The 17,819-nt window shown below is 35.8% G+C and overlaps 1 protein-coding gene across 3 annotated transcripts in view; it reads left to right on the forward strand.

Annotated features, from left to right (window-relative positions):
• Nucleotides 1–17,819, forward strand: part of CDC14A (cell division cycle 14A) — a 62,889-nt gene that overhangs the window by 15,441 nt on the left and 29,629 nt on the right. For all 3 annotated transcript variants that reach the window (XM_082052295.1, XM_082052297.1, XM_082052296.1), the window contains 3 exons: nt 2,478–2,570; nt 9,235–9,314; nt 16,847–16,913. In XM_082052295.1, coding sequence (XP_081908421.1) covers nt 2,478–2,570; nt 9,235–9,314; nt 16,847–16,913 — 240 coding nt within the window. The remainder of the gene's footprint in view (nt 1–2,477; nt 2,571–9,234; nt 9,315–16,846; nt 16,914–17,819) is intronic.

Below are 17,819 nucleotides of genomic sequence, written 5' to 3' on the forward strand. Positions count from 1 at the left end.
CAACAGCCACTCAGGTAGAGCTTTGGAGCTTAAAACAGTCGCCTCAAAGAACTGTCTTTAACACTTGTTATCATTGCACTTAGCCAAAGGAATAGACTTAACTTATTAAACAGGGTCAGAAAATCAGTATTTTTTAGAAATAGATCATATGGCTTAGTATTGATATGGAAAGTGTTGAGAATTTGTGTGTTAATGTTAACGGAGGCATTACACTGACACTTCAGCAAACACTGTAAAACTTTATTTGCACATGAGTTAGAGAAAATCAAGACAGTGGTTTGGTTTATAGGCTTCTGAAAAGTAAAACCCTGATGCAGTTTTCCTCTGGTTGCTATGCTATAAGCTGTTAGTGTAGATTTTCAATTTTGTGTTAAAGCTTTCATCAGGATTCAAAATATATTTGTTTCATATAGCAAAATGGTTTGTAAGAATTAAACCCTTATATTTTGAAAATGAAACAATGAAAATGATCTATTTCTCTTATTTAAAAGTTCTGGGAACTTTTAAGCTGAGTTGTCCCTTTTTGGCTACTTCAGGTACAAATGTGTCTCAAAATCTGAATGACTTCATATACCCGTATGATTTAAAAAATCCATTCTGTAAAATAAAACAAGAAATACGGTCCTTTTCCGTAGAACTTACTTCTGGCTCGGTACATGCATTTTGCAGTTTAAAATAGTATTTCAGGTGAACTGTAAACTGTTGCAATGAACTTCACTTTAAAATAAGTAGTAGTCAACAAGTTATAATTGAAGTTCTGTCACTGTTGCATAACTAGTGTAATCTTATCCCACCCACACATCATGGGTGGAATTGCAGTTAGAGAACACTAAAATTAAAAAATTGAAGAGGGGGAAGAAAGGAGGGATCTTAAAATACTGGGATTAATTTTGTCAAGTTTTAATAATAATTGAATGCTTCACTAATTAAATAACTACTTGTGCTTTGTATGTTTGCACATACACTGAAGGAGATGTTGCTGTTGGTCTCAAGATAAAACCTCTTCCAATCAACAGCAACCAGCTATCTTAGGAATTACAGTCCTTTTTAGAAATACTCAGTTGCATTAACTCTCACTCCTTCTACCTATGGAAGTTGTGAGTAATAAAACCAGACTAGAATGTACAGTTAAAACCATGTACATGGTTTTATACGTACATGATATACGTATCATGATACGTATATCATGACCATGATATTATACGTACATCGGTTTTCTCCTGAGTTTATCAGCTATTTGGGTTTTTTTGCCAAATGTGATTCTGTGGTTAAAGTTGTCCTAAAATTTGCAATAAGGTTTAAGCTGAGAGCCTGCATTTGCAGGTTTCTGGAGCTGAAATACAGTTGGCATGAATTAAATGAAACACAATTCTGCAGCAGTTACCTTATCTCCACACACCCAAGTGTCATTAGTGCCAAGAGTAAGAAAAGTAAATTAAAGTTGTCCAATTGGAGTTAAAAACCTGAATCTGAGTAACAGGAGCACTGGTATAAAGGCAGTTTATAAAATGTGCAATTTTTATGAATAGAAACACACCTCAAATATTTAGAAGCAGAATCCAGTATGTTTATCTGACTTCCTCAAAACTGTACTAGTACTGCAGAAATCTGTCAGGAAAAACATGTGCAATAGTGCTGCAGAATATAATAAAGGCGTAGCAATTCATGAAGCTAAAAAGATAATAATGCAAGAAACTATCCAACTTGTCGTTTTTAAGTGACAATTTTATATCTTTCTGGCTTTAAATGTTTTGCTTCAGTTCGTCATTATTGTTCTTTTCTGGGGCTTGTTGGTCTGGTTTTCAATGGGAGTTTTGTGCACGGGATTCTGACAGAGGCTTCTTTTCTTCCTAAAGAAAGAAGAATTGCAAGTGTTACTAGTTTAGTCTCTGCATACCCTTTTTCAGGCTTTTCACTGATGCAATAATTTAATTTTTTCTTCTATAAATTCTTGCTGTTGAAGCTTTCTGAAGATGTCTGTTACCGCATCTTTAGGTAGCATAGATGGAAGATGGTGTTCAACTTATAAAATGCCTGTAAGATTGATTGCTTCAGTTTTTCTACTGTCTTCTCCACAGAATTATGTGCTAAAGCGATTTAACTCATAGGAGGATGTTTTAGTCTGAAAATTTCAATCTCCTTAATCAACATTCATAAGCTGTTGTTCAAATATTTAAAACTTGGAAATATAAATCCAGAATTTTATACTGAACATTTTGGTTCAACTGCATTTTATAGGATATTTTTGCACAGCAACTAAGAAACCCACACTGATACAGTGGCTGTTGTCCTGCACTCTTATCTATTATTTAAGAAGATTGTTTGTGGTATTGGTAATTTTTTTTCTCCTTTAAGGATCTTCTCTGTAAGAATTTTTTCAGACTTATTTTTCAGTTTTGCAAAAGTGACTTTTTAAAGTATTTTAACATGTATTCTCTCAGTAAATATTGTGTGTTTTGTTTTTGTTTTAAAAACAGTATTTCAGCCTATCAAGAAAGAAGATCGTGTACTATACCAGTTTTGACCAGCGGAAACGAGCAAATGCAGCATTTTTAATAGGTGCATATGCTGTAAGTATGATTTATCGCATGAATACTTCTAGCCTTCCTTAAGAGACATCTGCTGTGTGTAAAACAGCATCTCAGGGGATGGTCCTTTGGGGACACGGGCAGGTTGTAATTTGATGGTTCTGTAAGCTGTCTTTGAAAGTTCTGCTGTATGAGTTTTAGGGAAACCCTGTCTTTAACACTTAACTTTCATTTTCTTGCATGTCAAAAATGTGAAGCACAAACTTAGATCTAAACTTGGCTGTCTAAGGATTGCTTGCTGCTCATGGCAGTGGTGAGATTCATACTGGGGAGAAGAAAAACTCACAGCCTTTCATGAAGTTATTATACCAAAACTGTAGTGATTATTGAATGAAATTCTTTTCTCAGTTAATTGTCAGAGCCTACCCAGGATAATGGAAAAACAGAGATACTTCAGCCTTCTGTTATTGCAGATAATATGCAATACACAAGCCAGTCTTAGTTACTTAAGCCTAATTTATTGTGAGTTTTGATCATGTAAGTTTTGATAGTCCCAAGCTGACACCTTGCACAGCTGCTTTTGTCTTCATAGCAGTGTTGCCCAAACTTCAATTTCACCATCTGGCTCTACTGTCCAGGGTTGGAGCACGCTTCTAGAAAACTCAGAGTTTTTGCTATAGCATGTTTTACAATGGTAAAGTATTGGAACTGAGGAGCTCTTGGTCCTGAGCTGACACCCACATGGTCAGCTGAGTTCTGAATTCTCTGTTAAGTCGGGCTTTATGCTGTGTTTAAGCTGGTGGTTTCCTTTCAGGCCTGAGGTCATGCAGAAAGCAAAGCTCAATAAATGCAGATGATAATGCTGAAAGACTTTAGGTTGCAGATTCTTGTAATTAAACGTGTTTTACTGCAGGTGTGGGAATAGTGTGTAAATGCTCTTGACAAAGATGATCTATTTAAATTTAAAGATGGAAAAAAAATTAGAGATAAATTCAAATTCTAAAAATCTTTGGGTTAGATTTTTAACCCTTGGGGGTAAACCTGCTGAAACGACTCTGCAAAATGAATAGTAAGAACAGATGAGTTAGAATGTTCTAAATTTGTTAATGTTTTTGACTGTATAAGGCTATATTTAATAATGCTGGAATTAATTTCCAATTCTGTGGTTTAGATTCTGTTTAAGGAGCCTCCAAATTCAATAGTGTATAAGCTTCACTGTCCCTTCAGGTCCAAAATATGTCTGAATTGTAGCATCTTCAGTAGTTATTCCCATACTATAGTTTAAAGAAGTTTCAGTCATTCCATTCAGATTGCTCTTTTTCTGTTTGCATCATTATATCTCCAGTTCTGTATTTAGAAAGATTCACTTCTAATTAAGCCGGTAGCTAGAGAGCACTGATCTAGCACATACATAGATTACAGCATCTAATTGCCTTCACTGGATTGCCCTTGTCTGATCCCACCTTCACCTCTGGTACATCTCAGAAGCCTCGGAAAGGGTAGGACGCTGGCATTCTGAAGAGGATGAGATTTTTTTTTTTTTCTTTTTTTTATTCCCCTTATCCAGTCCTTGTTATCTGACTATCTCAACTAAGTAGCCTCTCTGTGTCTGAGGAGTGGTTAAAAGGCCCTTATCAGTAGTGTGTAGGCCCAAGGAGAGGGTGCTACTGTTTGGGAAGAGAACTTGCAAAGCCAGGTTGTAGGAACAGAAAGCTAAGGAGCTGCATAAGATGCAAGTCCTCCAAGAAGAGGACTGATCAGCTAAGTAAGACCATGCCAATTTTACAGTATTTAAGACTTAAATACGGGAACAGTCTGATATATTTGGTAGTTCTTATTTGAAGGAGCCTGCTTAGCACCTAAACCTGGGGATAAGGACATACACGGTGGGGAGGGCAGCAGAAATCCCTCTAAAGAAAGTCAAGACAGGGAACGTGTAGTGCATGTACCAGGGTGTATCTGTATATGTATTGATAACGGATATCAGGTGGTACATTACACATTGGATGTTAGCTTATGTGTACAATAAGGTGAATTAGTGTGCCACAACTACAGGCACATTTAACCCTTGCCTAGTCTGTTTTAAGCTTCTTATAGCTCTTAGTTGCTAGCATAGGCAAGTGATTTACACTGGCTTTGATACTGTTACTCTTGCCAGGCTAATAGATGTTTTAAATATCTTCTGATTATTGAAGATATTATGTACCAAGAATTCTTTACTAATACAGTGTTACCATTACAAAAAAGTATTCACTCTCTTTTTGAAAACACCTTGTAGTCACCTTACAATTCCTCTCAAATTAGTATAGCATGACAAAACATTTTGCATAAAGGTATCCAATATATTACATAAGTATGTCTTCCCAGAGTTACATCTGTAGACATATATTCCTGAACTTGCAAGTGCTATGGGAGTTCTTTCACCTTTAACAGTTGATACTAATGCCAATAAATTCATAAAATGAATATTTATTCTAAAAATATATTATCTACTTAATCTATTTTGTTTTGTGGGGTATTTTTTGCTGCAGGAGCTTATCTTCTTTAATCCAGGCATATTCATTTTACACTCAAGAAATAATATTTGCATTTTTTGAGTGGCTTGCCTGTAGATGTTCAGTCAGATGCAGTAAATGTGCACTCTGAGATTATGTGACAGAACGTTTCCTGACCCGAAGGAATCTAAGCATATCCTTCAGGAAAAGAACTGCCAACTGCCAGTTTGATGTATTGCAATTTGAATATCCAAATTATGACAGAAATGTATGTAATCTTTGATTTAAGGTCTATCTAGATTTTTTTCTCTTCTTCAGTTATACAAGCTTTTTAAGACCAGAAAGCCTTACAGAGAAGAACGCTACCAATGTGTGAAAGTTAATTGAGAAGACTTGTTTTTTTTGTCGTGGTGTTAAAATATTAAGTGTAAAATGAAACGTGGAAAACAGTGGATCAGGTTTTTAGGAATGTGTTTCCAGTGGTGATTATGCAACTTAGATTGTTCCATTAAACAGCTTCTTAGACATATTGAACTGAAATACCCTATAGCTATTAAAATATTTTAATAAGAGAGCCATAAGTTTAAGCATAAGTCTTGAAACCTTATTGGCAATGGCTTGCCTGTTGTAAATTGTATCTTAGGAAGTTGCATTTTCTAAATTTCAGTTTTTACTATGTCTTTCAATACATTTGGACTAATCATGTCCAGCTGATAAATTATTGTTCTTGCTTTTAAGGATTCTGTAAAGATTACTTCTGTTATAAAATTCAGATTAAGAGCTATTTAAATAATACGAGTATTTAAAGTTTTCAAGAACAGAACAGCATGCCAACTTCTCTGATCTTAGAGAAGTTCAGAGTTCCTCCTAAATGGCCAAGTCTACACCACAGGCTGTTCAGTGATATCAGAAACATGGTGCTACCAGGTTTTGCAAAGTCTTTCCAGATGCCACACCCTTCTTGAGACCGCTTTAGATTGGCTTCACAGAATTCTTGTGGTAACTTCGCGGCTCGAGTGGATCTGTCCCATAGAATTCTAATTAGAAAATGGCAGGTGTGGGTGGGAACAAGATTAGTCCAAATTCTATTTGAAATATTGTGGGTGAGTGTTGAGATGGACTTGCAAAATACTAATTCCCTTTTTGTTCTGTAAACTTTTTAGAGCGTATGGTATGAAGTTGTGGGTTTTTTTGGCAGTGTGTATGTGGCCAGTATTGCTACATGTCATGTGCCTGCATAGTGTCCCAACCATGGAGAGCTTTATCTTTCAACCACATCATTCAGGAAGTTGAGAACATAATAATGGAAATGTCCCAGAAAAAAAAAAATATATTTGGAATTTTTCAGTATTTGCTGAATCTGCTTTTTTACAGATAGCAGTGCCACATGACACAAGTTACAGTAGTCACAGGAGGGAAAGGGAAGAGAACCTTGTCTCTTGTAAAACAATTATCGCAAGAGAATAATCACTATCTGGAAAGTGAATTCTTTTTTCAAGGCTTTTACTTGCATTACTTCCTAGATATATGTTCAGTTCATACCAGCTATTCACAACAGGCTCCGTGTGTTGCTTTTGTTTTTCTTTAACTTGTGTATGTTGCAGAATGAAAGCACTGAGAAGTTTCATCATATTAGATCTAAAAATGAGGCTAAGTTTCAGTTGCTGAGTTTTCATTGATAAAGATGAATCAGAAAACAGTTTTCTTGATTTTCCATAATGGATATCACTACTTTTAAGTACTAAAGACATGTACTGTAGTGTTTCCTTCTCCATTTCATTATCCTTCCTCCTTCGGTTATTGCATTATTCTTGACATCTGCAATACTACTTTTTTTTTTTCGGGAGCTCTGTTCAGTGTATCTTACTCTCTCCTTCCTTCTGTGTTCTTTGTATCTTTTTCTTGTTTCCATTGTGGTATCTTTATTATGAACTTTGTGGACAGACAACTCGCAGTGTTTGGTTCAGAATGTCATGAGTACGTGTCTTTGAGCAGAGACAGCTTTGAAGTACCGTAACTTCTGTGAAATAAAAACTGCTGCAGTGGAAAATATTAATATGATACAACTTTGCACCTACTTCAGTTTTATGGCTTGCTAACTGTGTAAGATGGAAACTCATCTTTGCCTGAAGTCCTCTGAACTACCTTCTAAACATCTTTTGACTGCAAGGAGGAATTTAGGCTTTAAATGTAAGCTAATTGATGTGATTATTAATATTAATTGGCATGGATAAAATCAGTGTTTTTCTCTGAAAGACAACTGCCGCTGAAATCTACTGCACAGGATGTGTTGTTCTTAGATGCCCAACCTTCCCCGTGTGAAGGACTATAAAGAAAATATAAAGGAGACTTATTTCACTCACTGAAAGAATCTTGCTAATGGCTGTGAAAACAGAACGGCATCGCTATGCTGCAGGGGTTGAAAGCATGAACGTGGTGCCATTATTTATCAATCATGGCTGCAGACAGACCATTACAGCAAAAAAATAGAAAGAAATGGGCCCTTCACTTGTTGAAATAAGTACATACGTATATCCATTAAGTACTGTTTCAATATTAGTAATTACTGGTTTGACCCCAACAACAAAGAGTCCAATAATTGAGTTAGAAGGAACTGCTCTGATAATACAGAATAAATTGAATGGTTTTCATATAGAAATATGGTCTGTTTTGATGGTGGAAGGCTTCAGAAAACCTTTGCTTTTAGAGTTTCAGGAGGGAAGTTGGGCCAAATACAGGGACATGAATTTTGAAAAACATGTAATTTGGGCACTTGCTAAATGAAACAGCAATAGATACAGTACCGCGGTATTGAGATTTAACATGGAAGAAAAATAGGGTTTGTTCTTCTTTTTGGGTACTGGTCATACTGATTTGTGCTGTCAGTGTGACCACGGTGAGTGGAGCAGCAACAGCAGAGCCTGAGGCTGAAATACAGCTCCGTGTCAGGGAACTGATCTTTTGAAAGCAAATCAATTTTTGTGGAGGGTTTTAGTCCCAAATTAGAGCAGTTGTTCAAAGCAGTCAAACAGGTGGTAGATGAAAAACAGATGATTCTGTACCCTCTTTTTATTGCAACATGACAGAGTTTCTCAGACTTTTTTACTTTTTTGTTGTTTTGTCCTGATCTTGTCTTTTCTGTGTGTGGTCTCCATGCTTGAGGAAGAAATTAATGTAAGAAAATCTACCTACCATGTTGACTGCTTAGAGAATGCTAAGAATCCTATTAACTTGAGATATGACTCTAGACGGAAAGCAAATGGCAAATATTCTGGAGTGACCACCACTTACCTACACTCTAATGTATTGAAGGTCAAAAGCTGAATAAAGCTTTTATATCAGGAACCAGCTTATGTCTTGGTTAAGAAAATAATTATTAGAATAGTTTGTATTCAACAGTTAAGTATGCATAGAACTCAAAAGTAACTGCTGGTTGTGAGGTGGGGGAATGTCTAGGAAAATTATGTGGTTTGTTTACAAAACATATTTGTACACATGAAATATGTAATTCTAAGCTGGATTAAATATTTTTGTAAATAATGTCCTTGTTTAATATGTATTCCAAGTTAAATTTCTTTTAGGAACAGTTTTACTGCACAGATATGAATTGGAATGTAACAAGCTGTGGTTGTATTCCAATTTCTTAAGCAAGCTGAGCTGCTAGTGCTCAGCGATAGCAAAATGAGCCTTGGCTTAGGGTGTTACAGTAACTATATGTTGGTCTCATAGTAACAGGTTCAGCTGGTTGATTTGGATATTTTTTGTTAATTAGTGGTTTAATATTGATAATTACAAATTAAAAAATGTTTATGTTGCAAAATCTCCCATTGAACTGTCCTGGAGAAATGTTTCCTTTGTCAGCTGCTGTGATAATGTTTTGACTCATGTGAAGCTGGACAGAAACCTCCAGACATAGATGCCTATTTTTCATCTTTGCACAGTGTTGAGTCTGTCTTAAAGTCTCTCAGTTGCAGAAATATGTGGGGCTTTAATTTTTATTTTTAAAGGGGGGGAACGACACAAACCAGAAGTCTCTGACTTCCATTAATTTCTGAATCTCTTAGTGTCTTTTCTGACATAAATGTCATGGGAGTCAGTCACAAAGGAGTATAGTGTACAAGAGTTTAGTGGGGTGAGGGAAGTATATGTATAGTTAATGACTTTTCAGGCTCAATGCTTATTTTTTTTTCCTCTCTCCTCTCCTGCTTTAGGTAATATACTTGAAGAAAACACCAGAAGAAGCTTACAGAACACTCTTGTCTGGATCTAATCCACCATATCTTCCATTTAGGTATGTGAACATGAGAAATGGGCCTGACTTTTCTGTGTTGGAATTTGCTAACCATAAATTTTTCAGCTTTCCTTCCCAGAAAAGGGTTTCATGTCTGTACAGATGTATGGAAGTGACTGATCTCCAGAAAAAATATTTTTTTTTACTTCTGGTGGAATTAGTTGCTCTGTGTTAGAATAATAAAGCCATTTAGATTGGTCTTGAAAACTGTCAGGTTTAGAAACTAGTTCTTAGCATGTTTGTGACTTAGCAATTAAAAGTTTTCGTTATGTTGTATCGCGTTTTACTATTTGGCAGTCATTTAAATCTTTTAAATTACCTAGTACATAACCAGCTAGACTTCCATGAATGAAGGGTGTTTTATGCTGTTATATTTTTCTCTATTTTACAGAACAAGTATTGATGTTCTAGCTATTAAATTGCCTTTCTGTTTTCAATGAATCACAGATAATTTCTATCAATCTGTATTTATTCTTAGTACTAAAGGCATATCAAGACTTGAATCTGAGGAGTTCTAGCTATCATGCCTATCTAATAAAGAGGTTGCCGGATTTTTTTTCATGGTGTGGATCATGAAATGCCCTTGTACTCTCTGAATGGGAAGATCTCACACTATTATTGTGCAACCACTGGCAAGAAAAGGCAACTACAAAAAGGTCAATACCCTCTTTTTTAGGGGAATCAGTATTTTACAAGTAGTGTTCACTGTCAGATGATGCATTTGTGAATGTAGACCTACTTTGTCTATATCAAATTCATCTGATTCTGCAGCCACTCAGCAAAGGAAGATCAGATTGTCTCTCTTATAGCCTTTACAGCAGCCAGATGCAGTATAAAATATCAGGACAGTACGTTTGTATGTGAAGACCAGTTTGACTTTGAAATCTTAAACCATCAAACACATTTTTTAAAAAGGTATCAAATCAGTGATAGCTTTTATTGTCAGGGAGTTTATACATTCACCTGGTCATCAATAGCTCTCCAAAGCCCAAGAAGTTCACTGAGCTGTTGATATCCATATTTTTTTCAGCTAAATATAAAACATATTTGGTTCAATGCATTAAAAATAATAATTAAAAAAACCTTGTTTTTATCATCTCTAAATTCTGTATAAGATACAGGAGTGATGATTTAAGTTAAATTAAGAATAATGTATAATTTTATCCACCTTTTAGGTTATTTCATTCCTGATCTTTTCCCAGTTTGGAATAATTACATTGGTCCTTTCCATTCACAGAAGGTTCAGCTATTGAAAAATTGCTACAAGAAGGTCTTTAAAGCAAACTCTATTCGGAGCACAGAAACAGTGTCAATACATTCCTGTCTCCTTGTTCTTCTGGGAAACAAACAAGTGAAATGTTTCCCTGCCATATTTCCCTTCCTTCTGGAGATTACTGTGTAACATTTTAGTGGAGTCTAAAAACATTCTCAGTGGTTCAACTTTGGCAGGAGTATTTCTTTCATACAAGAGTTTTCAATAATAAAATGACTTAAATTTTTCAGAATATTAAGCTTAGTTTATTCAAAACTTGCTTAGAAAGCAAAACTCTTAGTAGTGAAGGATGTATTTTACCTGAGAATAGCTGTATCTTGTTCATCAGATTAAAAAAATTACTGTTTGGAATTAGAGTAAATTGCTGTGTCTTTAGGTAGTAAAGATTAAGGTGTATAGAAAAAAGGTTCTGACAAAGCAAAGAACCTTAGTTGTCAGATCCCAAAATTGCAAGACACAAAACTTAGGAGAAATAGTGTTTGCAGAACAGTCTTATGACTGGGGAATCCGATAGGGAGGGGATATTTGTGAGGTGGTTTCATAGGAAAGTTCTGGAATAATACATAAGGAGCTTAAGAATGATGAAGGCTGAGAGAGGGGCAAGTAGATTCGATGAGGGCCTGTGGTGGGACAATCTAGACTAGCTGGGAATAGGGAAGAAAGCCTTTGAGATTGTTTGCTCCCCCTGACCATCCTAAGACATTGAGACATCTCTGGTGCAAAGCACAGCATGATGCAGAGGCGCAAGCAGAGGAACCTGTGCTGGAAGCAGCAGCGCTGCCCCAGGTAGATCTGCTTGGCATCAGGCAATGCTGTAAAGAAACAAGTTGGTGCTATGAGAGTTTCTGCTCCTTCCACATCTTTAGTGTCTTGGAAAGGACTAAAATGACTTGTGTACAGTGAAAAAAAAAAAATGTCTTACCTGTTCCCACCTCTTCTAAGGTCTAGGAATGAAATAGTTTGAGATATTAATCATGGTATTCAGGACTTACTGACTTGAATTTATTATTGGAACTTAGATGTAACTTCTGTAGTAAAGGTAATCTCAATTTCAGTAGGTTCAAGTGCAAGAGTTTACCGGTGAGCAATGATCAGTTAAGTGTTACAGCTAGACCAATTAACAGGTTTGTTCATTTGATATGTGCAGTGTCTTCTAATTGGAAAAAAAATAGACAGCTTTCAATAGTTGGAAGCTGCAGGATTGTCAGATTCTTTATGGCGTATTGAGATATGTTTACATGAAGTGATTGCTGGGAAACCGATTGACTTCCATCTAGCTCAGTGACCTCAAAAAGCCTTAATCGGCTTAGATCTTCAGCCGCTATTTCATTTGAAGACAGCTTCAGCAAATATTGCTCAGGGGTAGAAGGAAATCAGAATGCTGTTCTTACAAGATACGTGGATTTTTTGGGGGGTGGTGTTTTTATAATAGAAAAAGCTAAAGACAAAGCAGGAAGATAAGGCACTACTATCTCTGAGATACTTGCACCTTATTTTTGGCTGATTTGCTGTCACATTTGCTGTCACAGTGATGCTCTGGTGTCTTGAAGATATTGTGCTGTATCTTCACTTACATTTAACAAAATGGTGCTAAGACCATTTTAAATCATCATAAATAGCAGTTCTCTATTGTGAAACTAAGTTTTAGATTTTTACTTCAAACTACTCTGTATTGACGTTTTATTAAAGAGAAAAAACAAATGCATTTTAGTATTATTGTGTTCAGTCTCTAGATATGACATGAATTTCAGAGCTAGATTTTGTAGCTTTTGGGTTTTGTTTCTTTATTGCCAAGTGCTGGGGAAATAAACTGTTTTGTTGTTGACAGTGGTTAGAGGTTTGGTGAAAGGAAAAGCGTGCAGTATTGAGGTCAGCTACAATAACTGTGAAATTGGATGTGGGATTTGCAGCTCTGTAATGCCGGCTCAGATTCATACTACAGCTGTGTCTCATGGAAATATTCACATTTTGAAAGCAATTAAAGTACTATCAGGTAATAGTTGGTAAAACAGTGTTTGAAAATCAAGGTGGTTATGTATTTGGCCATGAAAGACTGGAAGAATACTGTAATGGAATGTGATCAGCAACAGAAATCCAAGCACCTGCACTGTAGAACTGTGCAGGTGGTACTGTATGTGCTCTATTCTATTACTCTGACATGAAGCGAAGCATTCCTTTCTCTTGTATGCTTTTTTAAACAGAGTTCTGAGCTGAACACAAAGGTATAATATTTGAAATCCAAATAGCTTCATTTCTACCAGTAAAAGCTCCTAAATGTTTTTGTATATGCATATGTAGCCCCAGTAGGTTAAAAATTACAAAAGCACATGCATTAGTTTTTCCTAGGGTAGGATGCTGACTGTGTGTGGTAGAGAAAGGAGAATAAGTTTAAATAGGAAGTGTCTGGAATTAATTGTAATTGTTATCTTCCTCATAACTGTTAGTGCTTGCATTTGGTTTTACTGTGGTACGAAGTGTGGCCCACTGAGAACCGATTGCATTTTAAGCAAGCTAAAATTAGTATTATTTATTATTGCACTAAAACTTTGAAATAGATCTGTCACTGGTAAAAAGAAAATGCATGCTGATGGATTTAGCGCTGTATAACTGACTTCTCAAGTCAGTGTGATATGAGCATAGCTATATTTCTAACAGGATTTTTTTTTTAAAGTTCTGGCAGTATCCAGTGTTTATCAGCATGATCTGGAAACTTATACATCACTAGGAAGGAAGATGGGTTGACACAAAGAACAGTGAAATTGAACTAGCTGTTCTGCATTAGTTTTTAAATATTTATTTTTTCCAGTAAATGCATTAATTCAGGAGGATGCAGAAAATAAGATAAAATTTGGTTTCTAAATATTTACAAAGCTTCTAAATGATTTGACATGACTTCTTAGTGATTTCTGTGGGCTAGAAAAAGAACTTGATAACTCAGCCCCAGCCTGGAGGGATTCCTCTAGGTGACTGTGGGGGAGATTTGTTTTGGTTTTGCTTTTAACACAGTAAGAATCAAACTAATTAGTGATTTAAAATACCTTGGACAACTTCCTCTAAACAAAAATATATTTTACAAGTAATTTATTTAAAATGTTCAGGAAATCAAGTCACTATAAACTCTTAATCTTTGCATTTTGAGTATTTCAAGGCCTTTCTAGACATGAAATTGCTGATAAGATGGGCATTAAGCGCCTTTCCTCTAATATTTCTGCAAAATGCTCTTTGACTTCTCTGGAATAATATTAGAAGATCTATTTGATAAGAAGATTGAATATAAAAATGTATCACTTCATAAGTATGGTGCAACCTTACTTCATAAATAAACTAATTTTTAATATTTAAAACAGCTCTGTAAAGTGCATTTTGTTGCTTGCTGTCTGTTCTAAACTTCAGTTTCATCTTCTGAGTCCACAAACACCTTCCTTGTACTTCAGATATTGCTTTACTATATCAATGGATCCAGCATACAGAGTTCCCATGGATTATATGTAAAATTTCTGCCAGATTAATTTCCTTGTTCTTATACCTAAAATTGAATACCTGTGGATGGCTTAGCTTAAAATTCTGGAGCATAAAGCAGTTTCAGAAAGCGGTGTGCGTCTGGAATTGATTCTGATCAGCCAGTTGTACTTTTGGAAACCAGGAAAACAAACAAAAACCAAACACACAAAAACCACAAGCAAACAAACCCTACAAACCACAAGCAAACAAGCCAAACCAGGTATATTCCTGGATTTACCTTGAGAAAGTTTTGGAGTGCTAAAATGAAAATGGCTGTGGCTTTAAGGAAAAGTAAGTACATAGACTTTGTTCCAATTTTTTTGTTTTCCAAATTACGGTAAGAGGAACTTTGATTATTTGCTTGTGTTTTCTTACCAGAAGATACTTGAGGAGCACAGGTAGAGAGTGATAATGGCAGGTCTGGTGTCATATGCTTAATATTTGCCATGGTTCATCAAACATGATGCTTTCCCTTGAAGCATTAGGTAACATTAAGCCACAGCTTCCTGGCGTTATTTCACTACTGCGCTGTAGTGTCACTCATGTCTAGCATTTGTTTATGGTTTTGTTACAATATTTTCTTTTCCCACAGAAGATAGATGGGGGTGTGAGTTCTTCAGATCTTAAGTCAGTGCGTTGCATTTCTTTAAAAAAAAAATAAAGATCATTAGAATACTGCTGTTCTTTGAGTTTATCTTAATGTGGGGATTTAAACAGCTTTTTTACTTGTTCATTCCAAAACTTGGCCTATTTGGAATTTTTCTGGGTTTCAGTTTATTATTTCACTGTGCGCGGATGGCAGGTGTCAGCAGAGCAGTTTTCTCTGGTGCATGTGCACCTACTGTAATGGTTACGTGCACAGCAACAGCAATGGGACAGGTGTGGCTTGGATTTGGGGGCAGTGGGTGTGAGCTGCATGTGTCCATATGCACTCAGCTGTCATAGCTGTCTGTGGGAACAGAGCTAAGAATACACCTGCAACTGTGATCAGCTTATCTTGTACATCTAGGTCAAGTTCAGTGTCCTCCCCCTGCTCTCCTTTCCCTTCTCTCTTGCTCTAACAGTGCTTCTTAATGGATTAGAGACTTTTCCCAGTGTTGTTTTTATGTGCTGCAGTATCGGATGCCTTATCAGTTGAAGAAGTAGCTATCATTTTTATTTTATCTCTCTCTATATATTATTGTTTTTGCAACCTAACATGTAATATAGAACATCTGCTACAATCATATCTTCTATTTATATTTCTCGGAATTCTTAGTTGTGTGGTTTACATTAGCTTAGGTTTTGTTGTTGTTGTTTTTGTTGTTTCTGTCAGCTCCTTCAGAAAACTGGTACAGCTTTTAAAGATTTTCTGCTCTGTATGTGTTCCCACTGAGGCCTGAAGATTTTTTGCTCAGAAGACCTTTCTGTTTGATAAAATGCTTTTGTGCTAAAATGATCCATTATTCAACTTATCCCTGACAAAGCATATTGTCTGTAAAGTTTATATTTTATAGCTTTAGTGTGTTTTGCTTATCTAAGGTAATGAAAATACTTTATGGCTTTTCATTTTGAAGAATGTCCGTGGATTCGGTTATTGAAGGTTTATTCACACTTTAAAGTTCCCATTCTAAAGCATTGTGGCTAAGTACTTTGCAATAATCTAATGACTTGAAAGCTTGTCTAGAGTAGCCTGCCTGTAATATGACACTACCAGAACTATAGCTTTTCATTTTCTTAAATACATTTTCTATGAACAATGCTTGCTCAAAACTGCTATATTTATTCTGTTGTAAAAGAATGAGTGAGAATATTCTACTTAGTTGGGGTTGAAGGAGCATATCAATATAACGAATTTCATACTAATAGCAAGTAGACTATCAAAAAAGGAAGGTTTTCAATGAGAGATTGAAATTTTGAGTCAATTATAGATAAAAGATGTATCTGTCAGAAACCTAAAACTTTGATATTCTGAGAAACTACGGTTCTTAGCATTCTGGATAAGATAGCTTAGAGCAACACTATAAAAGATTTCTTTAATTGAGTGAGTGGGGAATAATCTTCCCAGGTAGAATTTTGTTAAAGCACAAACTGGTCTGAAGCAGGCCTTCAAAAGTATTTTTTCCTTTCCCATAATACATTTATTGCTGTTACTTTCTTGGTGGTGTTGTGTTTTGTGGGGCTTTTTTTAATGTTGGTGTCTCTTACTACTTGAATATGTTTTGCCTGAGGGTATCCTGTCATCTTCTAAAGAGAAATCGTTATTTTCATAGTGGCAGAACCGAGGTCAAGTAATTTAAACTTTAATGATATCTGGATAATTTTTAATCATATGTGTAATCAGGCATCAAAATGAGAGACTGTAAAAGAAATCTGAACTACTAGTCTATTTGCCTTTCCTTATTAGACAGTGTAACGCAATTAAGATTTGAATAACGGTTAAAGCAATTTTTGCTTTATTTGCTACTACCCTTAAACAGTTGAGAGTACACAAAGCTTCCTGTTCCAGGACACCCTAAGTGATGTGGTAAAGGACATGTAGTTAGATGATGTAAAATGTGCACTTAAAATAATTCATAGTATCTCACTGCGTTTACACTGAGCTTCATCTTTGGGAGAGGAGTGCTTTAGCATGAGCAAGCTTCTAGAAAGAGGTCATCTTCTAACTTTAATTCAGATTTCTCAGTGGGGATTTAATAACTTGAATATACTCTGTGTGCTGCCCTTCCTTGAGTATTAAAATTAATTCTGTGTATATTCATTTGTATTAAATCTATAGGGATGCTTCATTTGGGAACTGCACATACAATCTTACGATCTTGGACTGTTTGCAGGGAATAAATAAGGTAATAACACTTTTCCTTGGCAAAACAGATTTAAAGTGACAGATCTAAAATGTAAAGGAAGATACTGTTAAACCAAATTTTGTAATGTATTTTCAAAGCAGAATGTGTGTGAATGGATAATACGCTGTCATGAAGCCTAAGGTACTGAGGGCTGTGGTTAAGCAGTGACACCAGGAGGTTACACTTTCACCTGGCTGGCCTGGCCTTTGACAACTTTCTGAACTTCACCTTCTGAACTGGAATGAGCAAACCCACCAGGCTTGGCTGTTGCCAGGTCTTACCAGTGCACTGGGACTGCTAATAGAACATTTGTAGCCATTGGTAAAAGGGAATAACAAGGGTGACAAAGTGAGACAGATACAGAGCTATACTGTGATTTAATCTGGGCAGGTTTTGCATGAACTTGGCCCCAACTTTCCCCCAAAACACTTGGTTCATTGTTTGACACTAATATTTTCAGAATTGTTTAGAAAGAATGAAAACTAGTATATCTTTCTAATGTTTTGATGTGTCACTTTCAACAGTCCTGGTCTTCAGGAATACTAAGCTCCAATATAGGGGTTTTTTATGTTATGTCACCTTTTAATTGGCAACCTTGTGTTATAGTGTTTACTTCATACTATAAGCAAGGATTAAATTTTGTTCAATTCCCAATGATCTTGATGAAGGGAGCAGGCTGTAGAACAGTTCTGTACAGACACTTTATAGACTATTTGTAATTCTTAAAAGTATGGTAGAACAAGTGTTTCTTAAAATTGAAAAAAAGAGATCGAGCTTAATATTTTTAGTTCTCTGGGGGTGGGAAAGGAGCTGTCAGTTAACAGAAAGACTCTAATCTGTGTGACATTCTACAGATCCTAAAGCTCTGTGAAGCAGTAGGTATAGTCACTGAAATTTATCTGCAAC

This window comes from Streptopelia decaocto (assembly GCF_964273445.1).
Source record: "Streptopelia decaocto genome assembly, chromosome: 5".
Classification (NCBI taxonomy): Eukaryota; Metazoa; Chordata; class Aves; order Columbiformes; family Columbidae; genus Streptopelia; species Streptopelia decaocto.